Raw genomic sequence first — 15988 nt, 5'->3', positions numbered from 1 at the left:
CAAAATTTCCCACAATAAAACAAGCAACAAAAACAAAAAAACAAATACCTCAGTTACTTACAAATACATACCATTATTTTCTTTTACATATTAATACATGTCTGAATAAACATTTCTGAGTAACTCAAAGAGAACGCTTCACCTTTACCTAACAAAATTTCTAGGCTAATCTGCACTGGCGGGCTCAAGGCTCTTGTTCCTCTTGCTACTGTTACAGACAATGATTTCTGAGTGCAGACTGGTTTATGATTCAGGATTACCTGATATTCAGCTTGATCTCCTCTGGCCATAACATTATATGGTCTTCCTTTTTCTAATTACAAAAAAACAAAAAACAAAAAACAAAAAAACAAAACAAAAAAAGATGATTCTTCACCTATTACAACACAGGGATGTTAAGAAAAATTCATGATATATAAACTCTCTGGAACAAAGTTGTTCTATCAGAAATGTCAGGCGTGTGTTCAGGTACATGTTACTATTAGTATATCCTCTTTTCACATCTGGCCCACTAATAACTTTTAGTTTCCATTTATTCTAAATTTGCAAGTATAGCTTTCTTAATATTTTATTGTATGATTCTTTTCTCTTGAATACTGGACTGCAGAGCCAGACAAAGCAGTCAGATTAATTGATCTCACACTCAAAAGTTCTTACCATACTTCCAATTGATCCTAAACTGAGAATTTGCTTTCATTTTTCTTTCCTTTTGAAGGTGGCTTGTAAGAGGTTGAAAAATAGCAATGGAAACTAAATGATAAAATGGAAAAAATAAATGTTAATTACATAAAAGAAAACAAATGACAAAAATGTCCTAGCTATGTCTACCTATAAACTCAATGGCTTTGATAGAGAGGCAGGTAGTTTAGTAAAGAGCACAGACCTGAGAGTTAGTTGGCCTGATAATCTTGACTATTTCATTAGAATGAAAACTAATGTTACTTATAGGGCAATAGAACACAGTGGTTAAGAATGTAAAGTCAAAACTGTATAAGGAAATGCAATAAGTTAATAACAGGCAAGAAAATTCTGAAGAAATTATAAAGCTCTAGGTAGGATTTACACTACTGGATATCAAAGCTTATTATAAAGCCATATAATTAAGAGAGTGTGGTTTAGGCTCAAGGATGGACAAGTAGATCAATGGAAAATAACAGAGACCGTAGAAGAATTGATATGCTTTGATATCAACTGATATTGAGAGATTGATTATTCAGTCTCTCAAGTTCAAAGGCAGTCTAGGGGCAAAATTCCTTCTTCCTTGGGGGCCTTTACTGATTAGATGAGGCCCACCCACATTATGGAGGGTAGTCTGATTTACTCAAGGTCTACTGATTTAAATGCCAGTCACATTTAAAAATATTTTCACAGGAACATCTAGACGGGTGTTGGATCAAAAACTAGGTACCATGGCCTAGCCAAGTTCATAAAATTAACCATCACATTGGTGTTAGGCAGATTTCTAAAATAAGGCAAAAAACCATGAGTCAATAAAAAATAGTAAATTGGACTTCATCAAAATAAAAAACTTCTGTCTCTAAAGAATGTGTGAAGAAAATGTAAATTTTCAGACTTCAACTTGTATATGGAATATATAAAACTCTTATAATTCAGTACTTAAAAATAGATATAGATATATATTCCTGGTTTGTGTGGCTCAGTTTGTTAGAGCATCACCCTGTAGTCCGAAAGGTTGTGGGTTCAATTCCCTGTTAGGGTACATACGAGAAGGCAGCCAGTTGGTATTTCTCCCTCATATCAATGTTTCTCTCTCTCTCTCTCTCTCTCTCTCTCTCTCTCACTCCCTTCTCTCTGTCTCTCTCCCTCTGAAAAAAGCAAAAAAAAAAAAAAAAATTGTACTCAGGTGAGGAATGAATATATATATATATATAGATAGATAGATAAATATAGATATATATATATATAGATATATCTATCTCAAAGATTTGAACATACACTTCATGACAAGAGATATGAATGGCAAAAAGGACAAGAAACAATTATTTAAGTCAGTTATTAGGGAAATACAAGTTAAAAACACAATGAGAAACTACTATACACCTATTAGAAATGGCTACAAACAAAAATCTTAACAATACCAAGCAACAATGAGCAATAGTCTTCTATTTTGCAAAATGATGCATCCCCTTCAAAAAAATGCTTGCCAGTTTCTTACAGAATTAAAACACCTGTCACATGACCCAGATGTCTCATTTATTACCCCAAAAGGAATGAAGACAAATATCCAAACAAAAAACTGAACTCAAATGTTTACAGCAGCATTATTCATAATTGTCCTAAACTGGAAAAAATACAAATGCCCATCAGCTGGTGAATGGATAAGCAAACTATGGTACATCTATACAATGGAATACAACTCAGCAACTAAAAGGAACTAATGAATGTCAAACATTATGTGACGTGAAAGAAGCTGGATGCCAAAGATTACAAACTGTGTGACTCCATTTATGCGACGTGCTGGAAAAGGCAATAGACATAGGGGCGGAAATGAGATCAGTGGTGTCAGAGACTAACAGAGAGGAAGGGAATCAAAAGGTACAGGAATATTTTACGTGTTGATTGTGGCACTGGTTACACATTACATACACTTGTCAAACTCGTATGACTACATCTGTTAATGGAGAATTTTACAATATGTAAATTATAACTTAATAAACCTAATTTTAAAATACTGCCAGTGAAAGCCAGAAAGATTAAAAAAATATTACATTAGGATAAAATTTGGTGAGGGGAGAAAAATAGAAATGTGAGTTCAAAAAGAAAGAATGTAAAATTTCAAATTGTTAAAGAAGAATTTGTTCACATCACTTTAAATGCTTGTTCACACATTTTTCTGAAAGAAAAATGATGAGTATCAAATCACTGTGGTATTTAGATTCCACTGGATACATTTAAGAGTGATATCACAGTTTTATTTTGAAATGTCAATATTTATAATACATTGGAAATTATATGCTATGCAGCCATTTAAACTTACTTTGAAAAGTTTTAGCTATCAATTTAAAAATGCATGAGGAAGTACATGGTTTCCAAGAATCCTTTCAAGGAAACACAAAGACCGCTGCCCTAGAACACAGCTTTCTGAAACTCGGCCGCAGGTGGGTTTACAGACGTGGCGAGGTACTAAGCCCCAAAGTCTCGCGGGTGGGCGGACTGTTTGCTCTCAGCCAGTACCAACTTGTCTGTTAACCTAAATGTGCTCTATAAATAATCTCATTCTACAGCATGGGGCAAAAGTGCGTTTACAGCTGTTCATGTGAAAAATAATGCAATAAATAATTAATAACAACACAAAAATAAACTGTTTCATGTATTCACAACTGCATACCTACTTCTGCCTCACCCTGTATATGAGGGCAGTAAGGTGAAAAAGCTTGTAAAGCTCTACCCTCGAGAAATTCTTGCACATATGTACACACAGAAACATACAGAAAACTTAACACAGCCTAGATGTCCATCCCCAGGCAGCTGGATAAAATCCAGAATTATCTTCCAATGAGGTAGCTCTTCAAGAAACCCAAAGAAAATCTGATTGGCTTAACTGGATAAACATCAAATGCCATATTTGACATAAATAACTTATTTTTCTGACAGTCTTTAATAAATTAATTCATTCAACAAGAACTAAACCATCCCAGGCTTTGTGCTGACCCCGACATCCAAAGGTAATCAAGGCAGACAGAAAACATCGCTACTCCTGCGCAGCTTTAGAGCCGCGTGCGATGCAAAAACACAGGACTGTCTCAGAGACTGGTGGGTGCCATGAATGACAGAAATCCGGGAGGCAGAGATTTGCCGCTGGGTGAGGGAAGGTAGGATGAAGTCACTTTGGAAGGCAAAGGCCTCCCTGATGAGGCAATGCTTAAACAGGGAACGCAAATGCAAAGCCCCAGAATAGAAGGAGGCAAATGTCTCAAATAGCTAGATGCCGGGGACCTCCTAAGCTTAAATAGAGAGACGTAAGCTGTCTAAGCCTACAGAAATGCAAGGACATCTGTCATTGGGCAGCAGTTTGAAAGTTTTACAATTTTTTTCAAAAGTTAAAAATACCTTGTTTCCTAACCACAAACATTTAAATAATTATCATACTTTAGTCATATGGCATGACTTCTTATATGGTAGTTAAGTAAAAACAGTTTTACAGTATTATGCTGAAATAAAATAACAAGGACTCCTGAAGGTATTTATTGAATGACCGTGGCAAAAAACAATCTTTTTCTAACATATATACCATCCATTTAAAAAAGACAACAGACTGAATATATTCTTGGGAACAGGTGTTACAGAATAAAGCAAGCGAGCTTAGGCAGGGATCAAAACAGGTGACTATGAACAGTAAAATAATATTAGAGCAAGACATTAAACATCTGTGTCATATTTCAACACGTGTTAACACTCAAACTTTTCTTAAAACTATAATGCGTTTTCTTGGGAATGGATATAGCAAATAGTTGATCTCTTCATTTTAGAAAAGAAATCTGAAATACACTAATGGAAAAGCAAGCTCTACCAACTATATTATTGTAGTTACCATCTATATCCCAGATGGCCATCTAGGGGCATCCAATTCCATTCCCTAAGTCACTGTCAAAGATACCGAGGTAGACAATATAGTTAACACAGTGGTGAGAATTACGAGAAAAGAAATAAAACAGAAAATGCTATCCTGTCTTTGTTTATAGACCATGGCACAATGATACTGTCTCTGTTTGCAATTCTAATTGTTAACATCTCAAAGAGAACAAAAGGAAATGTAGAAGGAAAAGTGGAACTCAACTGTGGTCAAAGACCAGACAATAAAAAGATGGAAATAAACGATTCACACCCTCTGATCCAGGAGCAGCAGAAAAAAGCTTATGAGGTCAGGAGAGGTTTTCATATGATAATTAGAACGATTTCCCAAATTTGAAAACGAAGAGGCACGAAACAACATCACAGTTTTATGGAAATATATGAAACATCTTAGCGATGAGGTAGGCTAAAAAGAAAAAAAAAACTAATAAAGCATTTGATAAATCATAGTTTCGGAAGCCTGAGTTAGAATCCTGGTTTACTATTTATTAGCTGGGCTGCCTTAGACGAGGTCCTTAACCTCTCTGCCTCAGTTCTTCATCTGAAACGGTTGTTGTGAGAATGAAATAAAGAAAGAACAATGCTTGACAAATAGAAAGTGCTTTAAAAACTTTAGCCATAACTTCATGTGCAGAAAAGAGTCCACATACCAGGCCTGACAACTATCCCGCTTATAAGGATAGCCCTTGGCCGAAATCTGGGAACTTGGATTTCCAGAAGTTTCCACCAATGTTCACTCTTGGGAATGGATCACTGTACCCAAGAGTGTGCAACGACATGGTTTCCGTTGCACGCTGCTTTCCTTCTGGGAGTCTGGAAGCCTGGCATGGAGACATTGCCTTCATGATCATCCCACAGTAAAAACCCTGGGTGCTGCATCTCGAATGCGCTTCCCTGGCTGGCGACGCTTCACACATGTTGTCACAACTTGCTGTCAGGGGAATCCAGCATGTCCTGGGGGACTGCACTGAGAGAGACCCCTGGGCTGCCCCCACGTGCTTTCCTTTGGCTAATTTTGCTTCGTATCCTTTCACTGTAACAAATTGTAGCCGTGAGTACAATTACAGGCTGAGTCCTTCCGGTGAATCATCAAAGCTGATGGCTGCCTCGGGGACCCGTCAACACACTCAGACACAGTTAATTCTTTTATCCTAGGTATAAGTATAATAAAAATGCACTGAAATAAATCTTGAAGTCAAGTGCAAGGAAAGTGATTTTTGGATATCATACTTCGATAACAAGAAAAAATATGGCATTGTTTCTTCTCATAAAAAAATACATGAAATTTAGAAGTTGAGATTCAGTGGCATATCCATTGAAATATAACACTATTTCCTGATAATATGCTTTATGTCACAAGAAAATAAATATTTAGTTTACACCCTCTAAATGGTGTTCTGGAGAACAGTAAGTGGTCAAATAATTGGGCATATGCTTCAAACAGCAATAGAAGAAACAGCACAACTAAAATGCCAGAAACGCTAAACTTCAAAAATGTATCACTAATTTTACATATTCTCTACATCTCTTACTGATGAATGGCTAGTCTTCCCCAACACTTAATAAATCCACTGCTCTGCCCAATAAACCAATATCTGGAAAAGAGAACTTAGAAAAGTTTGAGAAATGTGAGTTTCTGTTTTTGGATAGTCAGATCAATTCACCCTCTGGAAAAAAACAAAAACAAAAATGCCAGATAAGACACTAGAACAAAACTACCTCAAAGACACTAAGTTAAAAACAGTGGGGCCAGGCCACATTCCCGGGGTAGCTCCAACCTGAAGGCGACAGCGGCAAGTCGCCATCCCAAAGCCACTTTTGCCCTGAGGTTGTGGGTCCACATCTGCACTGGAACTTTCATTTGGTGGCTTCATGGGAGAGGAGTTCAGGCGTCAAGATTCGGGACTTGCCCCACACGGGTCATTGGGTGTCAACTGATATGAATGATTGGGAGGGATCCCTTGGCATTATAATACTTTGGCCTAAGTAAACATTTGCATACGTTATAACCCAGGAATTGTACTCCCAAGTACGTATCTAAGTGGAGCACCAGCACATGGGCACCAGGAACAAGGATCCAAGACTGTTGGGACAGTGTTATTAGCAAAAGCAAAAGCAAACAGAATTGGGGAGAGAAACTAAATGCCTATCAACAGAATAGATAAATTATGGTAAAGCCATCCCATGGACTGTGATGCACATTTATTATAGTTATATACAAAACAAGGATAAATATCAGAAATATATGCAGTGAAAAAAATTAAGTCACAAAAGACTACATAAATTTGAGTCATTTACATAGTTTTAAAATGAGGAAGATTATACATTAGGAAAATATATAGGTGCATGTGTATATATACATGTGTGTGTCTTTGTATGTATGTACGTACTTTTAAAGCAGAATAATAATAATCACTTAATTCAAGATAGTGATCCCTAAGGTAAGGAAGCAGGAAGACAGGATGGAGGAGCACAGGGGTTTATGTGAGTTAATGGTAATATTTTAATTCCTGGATTAAACGCACTCATTGTAAAGTTAAACACATTGACTGAAATAAACAATACCCATGTATTAAAAAAAAACTTTAAAAACTTAACTACACACATTTACAAATTTACATGCTTTTCCAACCTGATTCAAACTATCGCAGCATAGTTTTAATTTATGCCAACTGTTAATATGCCATTTTGGAATAATTTAGCATAACATTTAATTTATTTATACAACCTACTGGTAAGACTAGCATGAAAACACCAGTCGAGAATAAGGAAGGAAAATGGTGTATGCTACTTCCATGAAGCTAATTTAAGGAAGTACGATAAATAGTTCCTTCAGTACTGAGAAACTAAAAAGCTGCTAGCAACTAGAAGCCCAGTACACTGAAACTTCTCAGAGATATTTAGCTGTAAAATATATACCATTAGAAAAAGAGAGTAACACTATGGATCTACAATCCATCACTACAGACTGCATGTTTGCGTCCCCCCTAAATTCATATACTGACACCTAATATGTGATGGTGTTTGGAGGTGGAGCCGTTGGGAGTTGCTTAGTGCCCTTATTTTTAAAGGGGACCCCAGAGAACTCCTTTGGTTCTTCCACCAGGTGAGGCCACAGCAAGGCGGCTGGACTGTCTATGAACCAGGAAGCGGGCCCTCGCCAGGCACGGAATCTGTCAGCACCGCGCTCTTGGACTTCCCTGCCTCCAGAACTGTGCGAAATAAATTTCTGCTGCTCAAGCCACTGAGTCTATGGTCTTCTTACAGCAGCCTGGATGGACGAAGACTCCATTGCAGTGGAAAGCACGTGGTGCCAAGGCGGAGACCTGGGTCATATTCTTCATCTGCGCCCGCCTAGGTGTGTGACCTTGGGTGGGTCGTTTCACCTCATGTGTGCAAAACAAGAGACCGCGCCAACTGCTCTTCAAGGATCTTTTTATCGGTAAAAGTCTGTATCCCTGTAATAACCTATTCTTATCAATAATTGGCAAAATAATGATGCAATTTCCTTTTCCTTGGATAAATAGCGTGATTATGTAATTTAGGACTCGAGTGCCTTTTAATGATAACGATGTCCGCCAGCTCTGAGGAGAGAATGGAGCATCAATATAGCATTACCATGGAGCTAATTAAGGTGGGAAAGTTTTATTACACGTAAGACAGTTTCCAAGTGGTAGATAAATTTGATTTTTGGTGGATGAGAAGTGTTCTGTGGTATAGCCTTTTTGCGTAACTACACCAAGGCAAAACCTCATAATTTAAGCATTAGGATTGAAAAATTAAGCATTAAATTCTATCACATCAAAGAATTTGAAAAGGTAAATCTTGCAGAAATATTGTTCAAACTGCCTAATGTAATATAGCAGTTGTTCAAAGGTAGCATTAACATTCCAACAGGCAGAAAATCACAAAAGAGACCCTATTAGTATGCTCAAGTGATACTTCACATATTCTCTACATAATTTTAGACTTGGGATGTCAAAGAGTTTTATATTTTCTCTTTTATAAAGTTTCCTCTATTTCTAGGGGAGGGGGGAATATATACATACAAGTATATAATGCCAAATGATATTCCCAAATCATTTGTGTGTGTGTGTGTATCAGATAGTTATCAAAAGGTATCCCGTTTTTAAAAAAGAAAAAGACAAGCCACTAACAGGTAAAGATTTGTGTGGCTCATTAATGAGAAAGGATTAGTATCCAGAATATATAAAGAACCCCTACAAACCAATATAAAAAAATAATTCAATATTTTTATTTGGTAATATGAATAACCAAATGGCTAGCACACATGATGATAAACTTTATCAGTCATCAGGGAAATTAAAATTACATTAAGATGCCATTTTACACCCAGCAGACTGGCAAAAACTAGAGTTTAATACCAAGTGTTGATGAGAATAGGAGGGCAAGGAACTCTAATGCACCGACAAGTGAGAACGTGAAAGGCTTAGGGGCCGGTCAGGCTGCAGACATGTGTAGCTACGATCCTGCCATCCCAGCCCAGGTATCTGCGCCCTGCAGAAGCTCTGTCGTTTATAGGCCTGAACATTCACTGCAGCCCCATTTGCATTACAGCAAAGGAGTCCGTCAATGGGAGAATGAGCAGTTAAATTAAGGGGTATTCACACAGTGGGAAAAGATGTCCTGGGAGCATCTTCCTTTTCCCTGTCTTTGTATTTCCATGCTGAGGAACCTCTTCCGGAGTGACGTTCCCAGCCTCCCTCCAGTATCCCCAGAGAAGTGCCTTATCTAACTGGTGCCCCTCCTCCTGTCCTCTGCCTGTTCTGCTCCGCGATGCCACACAGCAGCCCTTGGGGGTGGGGGAGTTCGGTCCCCAGACTAGCTTCACAACCAGGGACTGGAAGGGTAAAGCTGTTGAGTTCTGGCTGCGTTCTAGAAAGCCCACCCCTCCAGAGAGCTATCTCACAAATAAAGCTAATATTTTTATCGACTACCCTCTAACACTCCTCGGATCTATTTCTCAATTTATTCTAGATGCTAAAAGGGGGTGCCAGCTATTGGATCCCCTTGTGCTCCCAACAGAACAGGGAAAGATACATGTATTAACATGACGAAGTCTTAAAATATATAATGACAGGAGAAAAAGCAATTTACAGTTATGTAAGGTTTAAGAATACAGAAAACAATGCTATATATTATTTGAAATACATAAATCGGTACCATAAAATATAAAGACACACATGAATGATGAGAAGTTCAAGATAGTGATTCTCTCTGGGGCAGAGCGGGGAAGGCCACCAGGCAGGGCTGCCCGGGGCTCCTGCCGTGTTTGGAATGGGATGCTTTGTTTCTTAACCGGGGAGGAACATACATGGATTTCCTTTCCTGCCTCAAATATTTCACACACACACACTCAGGCCCCACAGGCACACCTACAAGAGGGAAAGAGCAGAGCTGACGGAGCCGTGAGAGCTCTGCGCTGCCACCGCCAGGCCTGGCAGCCCTGTCCAGGTCCCCTGGCACGAGGCCAGCGGGAAGAGGCACTGGTCGTGCCTGGAGACAGATACTAAATGTAGCACTGGCTTGGTTTTATTCTGGGCAGGAGGAAAACCTATTAAACCACAGAAGCAGGGAGAGTTAGGATGAATAAGGCAAAACAAGCACCCAAGGAATGGAATTTCCAGCAGCAAAGCAGGGAAAGGCTTCTAGAACTTACTCTTGCTGGAATGAAACCTAAACTACCGCCGTTTTTAAGATAACAAAATCTTTTTATTAATCATCTCAGAAGGAAGATTCAATAAGTGCTCTTAGTGATGCATTTCAGTGGCTTATAAATCACTAGAAAGTTTAATTCAGTGGAAATTTTAAGTCAGTATATTATCACGACATATGGTCTGAAGAAACACAGAAAGGAGGCAGTTTTTATTAGTTCCTGATTCCCTTGTCTAAATCAGACACCCTGAAAAATAACCATAATAAGAGGACAGAGTCTACAAATCTGTATTGCTTCACGTAAAAATATATATATTTTTTAAAACTTTCACATATTTTATTAAATTGTTAATTTTTAACAACGTCCTTCCTCCAGAAGAGAGGTATTCAGATGATAAACCCGTTTGGACTGATGTACACACAGGCCTCAAAATCATTACTTCATGTCTTGCGACTCTAATGAAGAGGAACGACTACGCTAACATTCACTGACGTTCAAGCTACATATTTGGTCCTTAATATCATTTTACACTATGTAGCCTAAGGAAAAATAAGATGTTAGGAAAGGTAGCGGAGCCCTGATCGAAACAACTGATGCTCTCCAGCAGAGCTGCTTTCCGACGAAGGCCTGTAGCGTTTTCTACTGCGCTTGTCTGACAGCCCTATGGACTCATCAGTTTCCTGGTCTCAGTACGGACTCAGAAAAAATCTGTTGAACTGAATTTAACTAATAATTAGAAACAAACTTGGAAAAATGGTGGGGATCCAAGAGAGGATACTAGCCACAAGCATGACTTTGGATACTGGGAATGCTCCGAAAACCTATTCATCTTGAGGACCCTAACATCTTTCTTTATACTTCACCTCCCTTTTTATAAGGTTTGCAACCTTATTGAAGGTTACATAAATAATATTAATACAATATAAACACACAAATTATATGAAATATATACCAAAATACAGAAAATATATAATATAATCTACATAATATGGGCTGGCATCCACAAACAATGGATCATCACGCCCCTGTCTACCTTTAAAATGCTCTTGTTCTCCCTTTTGCTCATTACAATCCAGCCTTTCCGTTTGCTCCTCAACCCTGCCAAGCTCATACCCTCTTCAGGGCCTTCTAATTGCTTTTCCTCTTTCTGGGTGGCTCTTCTGCCAGATGGCAGCCAGCTATTCATCATTTCGGTCTTCTTCAAATGTCCCTAAAAATGTTAACCTACCATCTAAAACTACCCGCCCCCCGCATTCTGTCACGTAGGCTGGCTTACTCACCTTACCTCTACCCGAGGTTAGCCTGTTCTCTCAGTCACTATCTGCCTTTTCACAGCAGAACTGTGCGCTTGGCAGCAGCGACCTTGTTTGCTTTGTTCTTGGCTCTACCCCCAGCATCCAGAAAGGTACTTAGGCACACAGTAGGTGCTCAATAACAATTTACTGAATGGATATATGAATACACCCCTGCCCAATTTAAAAGTCCTCAATCTCGAGGGCTTCTAAGACTATAGCAATGCATTCCCTATTTTATCAAATTTGAAACCCTTTAATATTGTGTTTACTTAAAAATGAGGGAAAGCAGGAGAAAATGGAATTCTTAGAATGAATATTTGAGCCAAAGTCACTGAGATCACTGAAGTGAATGTTGTTATTTAATTTACATATTTTAATCACAAGGATCTGAGTTATAAAAAACTAAAAATAAATACTTTCACTATTTCTACACTAGGCACTAATTTAATTATATTCTGCTACTAAAGCTCCTACATTATTTTCTATCCAAATTACCATGTGCTTTTCTAGCAATGATATGAGCTACCTCAAAACATCGCAGGTGTTCTTATAGTCTGAGAAATAGTAAGAGGTGAAATGCAATATGAACATATTACTGAATAAAATGCCTAGGAAATGGGATTCTTTCTCTCCGCCAGCGAAAGGAGACACAACACATTAGGCCAGTCATTAGGAGCAAAAGCCCCAAGAACGGGGCGCGTCTGCGTTATGCATGGATCTGCTGCTCCTACATGTCTCCTAGAATTTGAATAACTCTGTTTTACTGAATACACATTTAAAGGAGAAAGCTATCTCTTTAAAAAAACAAAACAAAACAAACAAACAAATTCAAGAATCATCAAACACAATTTTGCTGGTACAGCTTCCAAATCTATCGTAAGCTATTTTGTCTAAGTTAAATGTAAGCTCCTCATCTTTCAAGCTGACCTACTGCGACTATTAGGTTTTATTTTAGTTTTAAAAAAATTTTTACTGAACCTACCAGGGTGACATTGGTTAATATAATTAAATAGGTTTCAGGTGTACAATTCTATAATACTTCCTCCGTACATTGTATTGTGTGTTCACCACCCCAAGTCAAGTCTTCTTCCATCACCATTTACCCCCTTAACCCTCTTCTCCTTCCCCCCACCCCCTTTCCCTCTGGTAACCACGAGTCTGTGTCCACGAGTTTTTTCCTTTGCTTCCTCCCTTCACCTTTTCCACCCAGCCCCGCAAGCTCGCCCTCACGGCTGTCAGCCTGTTCCCTGTGAGTCTGTTTCTATTTTGTTTATTAGTTATATCGTACAGCTCCAGAACCATAAAAAAAAAAAAAAAATCCCACTTTTATAAAAGCAAACATCATTCTGTCTGAAATGAAGTTTCATTTTTAAAACTTCATGCATTTGGGGGAAAAAAAACACCTATACTCCTGGACCGCCATCGTCATTTTCCGTGAAAGAAAATGTCACTGGTCTACGGCAGGAGCATGGAAGTGAAATACACACTGTCAAGTAAAGACTGTTTTGCTATTTGGCAAATACAGAGCTTGTTTCCATACAATGGGGAGGAGAGGAGGGGAGAGGCAACTCCAGGTGTTTGCAAACCAAGAACACAACGTTTTTTTTTTCAAACTTAGGCTTGTGAAAATATTAGCATTTTAAAAATCAATGTTAGCTTTGGATTATGCTCAGGAAATTGTAAGAGACAAAAGAGAATTAATGTATTAAGGTATATAAATAATCACAGTTTATTATCTACTTTTAAGGCCATTTCTATAGAAATGTGAACTTTAAAATGCATTGACTGAGGTTAAAGAAGCACCTCAAACAAACCTCACCTCCAGGGTGCACACAGTGGGACAACCCAGTGGCCGATGGGTCAAAAGGCCTGGCATCAGATGGGGCCCTTTGTTGGGGGAGGAGGTAGAATTCCAAGATCACCCCCAGGTATGGTGATATGCTACATTTTGCTACATTCTTTTGTCAAAATGACAAGGCCATCTCCAATTCCGAGAGCAGAGAAATCAACTCGACCTCCTGATGGGAAGAAGGCCAAGCCTCTTCGCACAGGGCTTACTAACAGGGGCTGGCCGTCCTTCCCAACGACCAGCCCCCGCAGTCTGTGAATGCGTGCGTCCTTTCCAGTGAAGCGGGTCTCTGAATAAGGAGGTTGGGGCGGTTCATGGGAGACCTTAACTCAGTGAGTTCAACGTGAGAGATTTACAATAGTTACCATAAAAACTTCTATCCTCACACATGCACATGGGGCACAGGAACTTGCACTTTCGCGTGTCCAGCAACGTTGCAGATGTTCGTGAGGGGTCGAGGCTCCACCCCTAGGCAGCAGGTCCCAAACGGGAATAGCTGTACTGCAATGCGAGGCAGGGAACCCATGCTCAGCACAAAGCGAGAGATACAAGCACTACCATCATGAGGGCTAAAAAGACAGATGGTCACTGAGAAGTGGACTGATCAGAACGCGTAATAGAGGAGGGGACCCAACCTCACCAGGTGTAGTGGAAGGCACACCCCCGAAAGGAGTTATCACGGGCAAAGGGGCCATGTGGGGAAAGGGCATGATGTGTTTAGGTAACTAGTTCATCAATTAGGAGAGAAGTAGAATCTAGAGGAGGGAAGGAGCCAGAGGGCAGCCAACTTTGAATTCTGAGTTATGGAGTGTGACCTCTAGTCAGTACACTTAGATGGGCCTAGACCCCCGAACTAAGGTGATGGAAGAGTGTTGGCAGCAAAAAGACACTGAACAAGCAAAGGGACTTGGTGACTAAATGGATTACAGCCACGACAGAAGGGAAAAAAATCAATGATGACTGCAAGAATGAATCTGAGAAAATCATGGTATCACTGGCAGAAATCAAAGGAGCGAGCTGACTTCAGGACAAGGAGAGTGACTTTCACTGTAAATATGACCAAGTGAAGGTGACAACAAGCAACCTGAAACATTTTCAGCCATTTATTAACTGTGTGACTATGGAAAAATTATCTAACCTCTCTAAGCTCAGTTATCTGTAAACTAGGGATAATAATAGTGCCCAGCCCATTAGGTTATTGTGAGGACTGAGCGAAATAAGGGCAATACTTGGCACTCACGAAAGGACTAAAAATATGACAGATATTTTGCCATCGTTATCCAGTTTACCATTTGACAAATAGTCCAATAACTCTTCTTTGTCACCTGAACTCATGACTATCTGATAAACCTCTTATCTGGCCTTTTTCTTTTTTTCTCCCAATACAACCAATAATTTAAACCATTCTATTCTAATGGCAGTCCTTATAAATTTTCCACAGTGTTTGGGTCTGAGCAATTTATAACCTGGAGAAGGCTCCGATTCTATGACAAATTTATCACAGTGGGCCATTAAAACCAGTACGTCGGCTGACCTATCAGGATTAGATGAGAACATTTGACGGCTATGGTCTTCCCTAGAATCTTCGGGTTTGTAGCGAGACGCATTACCCATCGTGCCACTGGTCCATGCTGTGATTGCGGTTTTTCCGAAGAAGCAGTACCCAGTAGGTTTAAATGGGGCTTCTGCACATTGAAAAAAAAAACTGAAAGAAAAATATTACATATGACTTCATAAGAATTTGCAAAATGCTAAGGGATCTCTTTGAGATGAAAGGTTTCTATCTTCCTTCTTTGTTTGGGATTTTTAAAAAATAACATTAAAGAGTGTAAGATTCTATAGTAACAATGTAGTCACAAAGGGGACATGAGCAATAGGGAAACTGAGTGATACTGAGAAGCGATAAACAGACAATTTATCATGGACACAGTAGGGGATTAATATACATTTGTTAAAAAATGCTGAATGAAATTGATGAAACCCAAGTACTTCATTTTTCTTTTCTTGCCATTAGATCATATGTACTATTAATTATAATTTTCTTTAAAGAGTTGAAAGACAAAAGGTACAGAAACAGAGAATCAAGGTACTTAAAGCTAGAATTCCTTTAGAAGAGGAGGCTGAATCCAGGGAGGTTAACAAGCTTGCCTAAGTCCGTTCCCGCTAACGTGGGACCCGCGCCTGAAGCACTGACCAGCAGCCCCATGCACATACCACAGCCCCGCAAGGGAGAAGAAAGGGAAACTACAGGGAAACTCGAGCCAGCCAATTTTGTGATTTGTTTCAAGGTCTAACAATAGGCTGAGCAGAATAGATAGATTCTGAGAAACACGGACTTTCATTATTTGAGCCATAAATGTTTCCCACTAGGATATTTAAACAGTTCATGACAGTCTAAAATATGGATTTTTTTTTCTGCCATTAATGCAGTCACATTTAACAGTGTTGCAGTATGAGATTTCTTTTTTTTTTTTTTTGATATTTTTATCAAAAGATTTTATGACCAAATTGTCAGAAATCAAGGGGGAAAAATGTACAGTTCAGCCGGTGTTTTCGTATATCCACAGCCTTTGG

General features: G+C 38.9%; 1 protein-coding gene across 3 annotated transcripts in view; it reads right to left on the bottom strand.

Moving 5' to 3' along the window:
* The window catches only part of EFCAB11 (EF-hand calcium binding domain 11), a 122931-nt gene that overhangs the window by 68955 nt on the left and 37988 nt on the right, over nucleotides 1–15988 (bottom strand). Inside the window, exon 6 of one of the 3 annotated variants that reach the window (XM_054567162.1) lies at nucleotides 658–750. The exons of the other annotated variants lie outside the window; for them this stretch is intronic. Coding sequence (XP_054423137.1) covers nucleotides 675–750 — 76 coding nt within the window. The 3' untranslated portion in view covers nucleotides 658–674. The remainder of the gene's footprint in view (nucleotides 1–657; nucleotides 751–15988) is intronic. 3 annotated transcript variants of the gene reach the window in all.

This window comes from Pteronotus mesoamericanus, unplaced genomic scaffold (assembly GCF_021234165.1).
Source record: "Pteronotus mesoamericanus isolate MK-2021 breed Mesoamerican mustached bat unplaced genomic scaffold, CSHL_Meso_final contig_182, whole genome shotgun sequence".
In the NCBI taxonomy this organism is placed as follows: domain Eukaryota; kingdom Metazoa; phylum Chordata; class Mammalia; order Chiroptera; family Mormoopidae; genus Pteronotus; species Pteronotus mesoamericanus.
The sequence above is the reverse complement of the archived record's forward strand: the minus strand, read 5'-3'. Positions and strand labels throughout refer to the sequence as shown.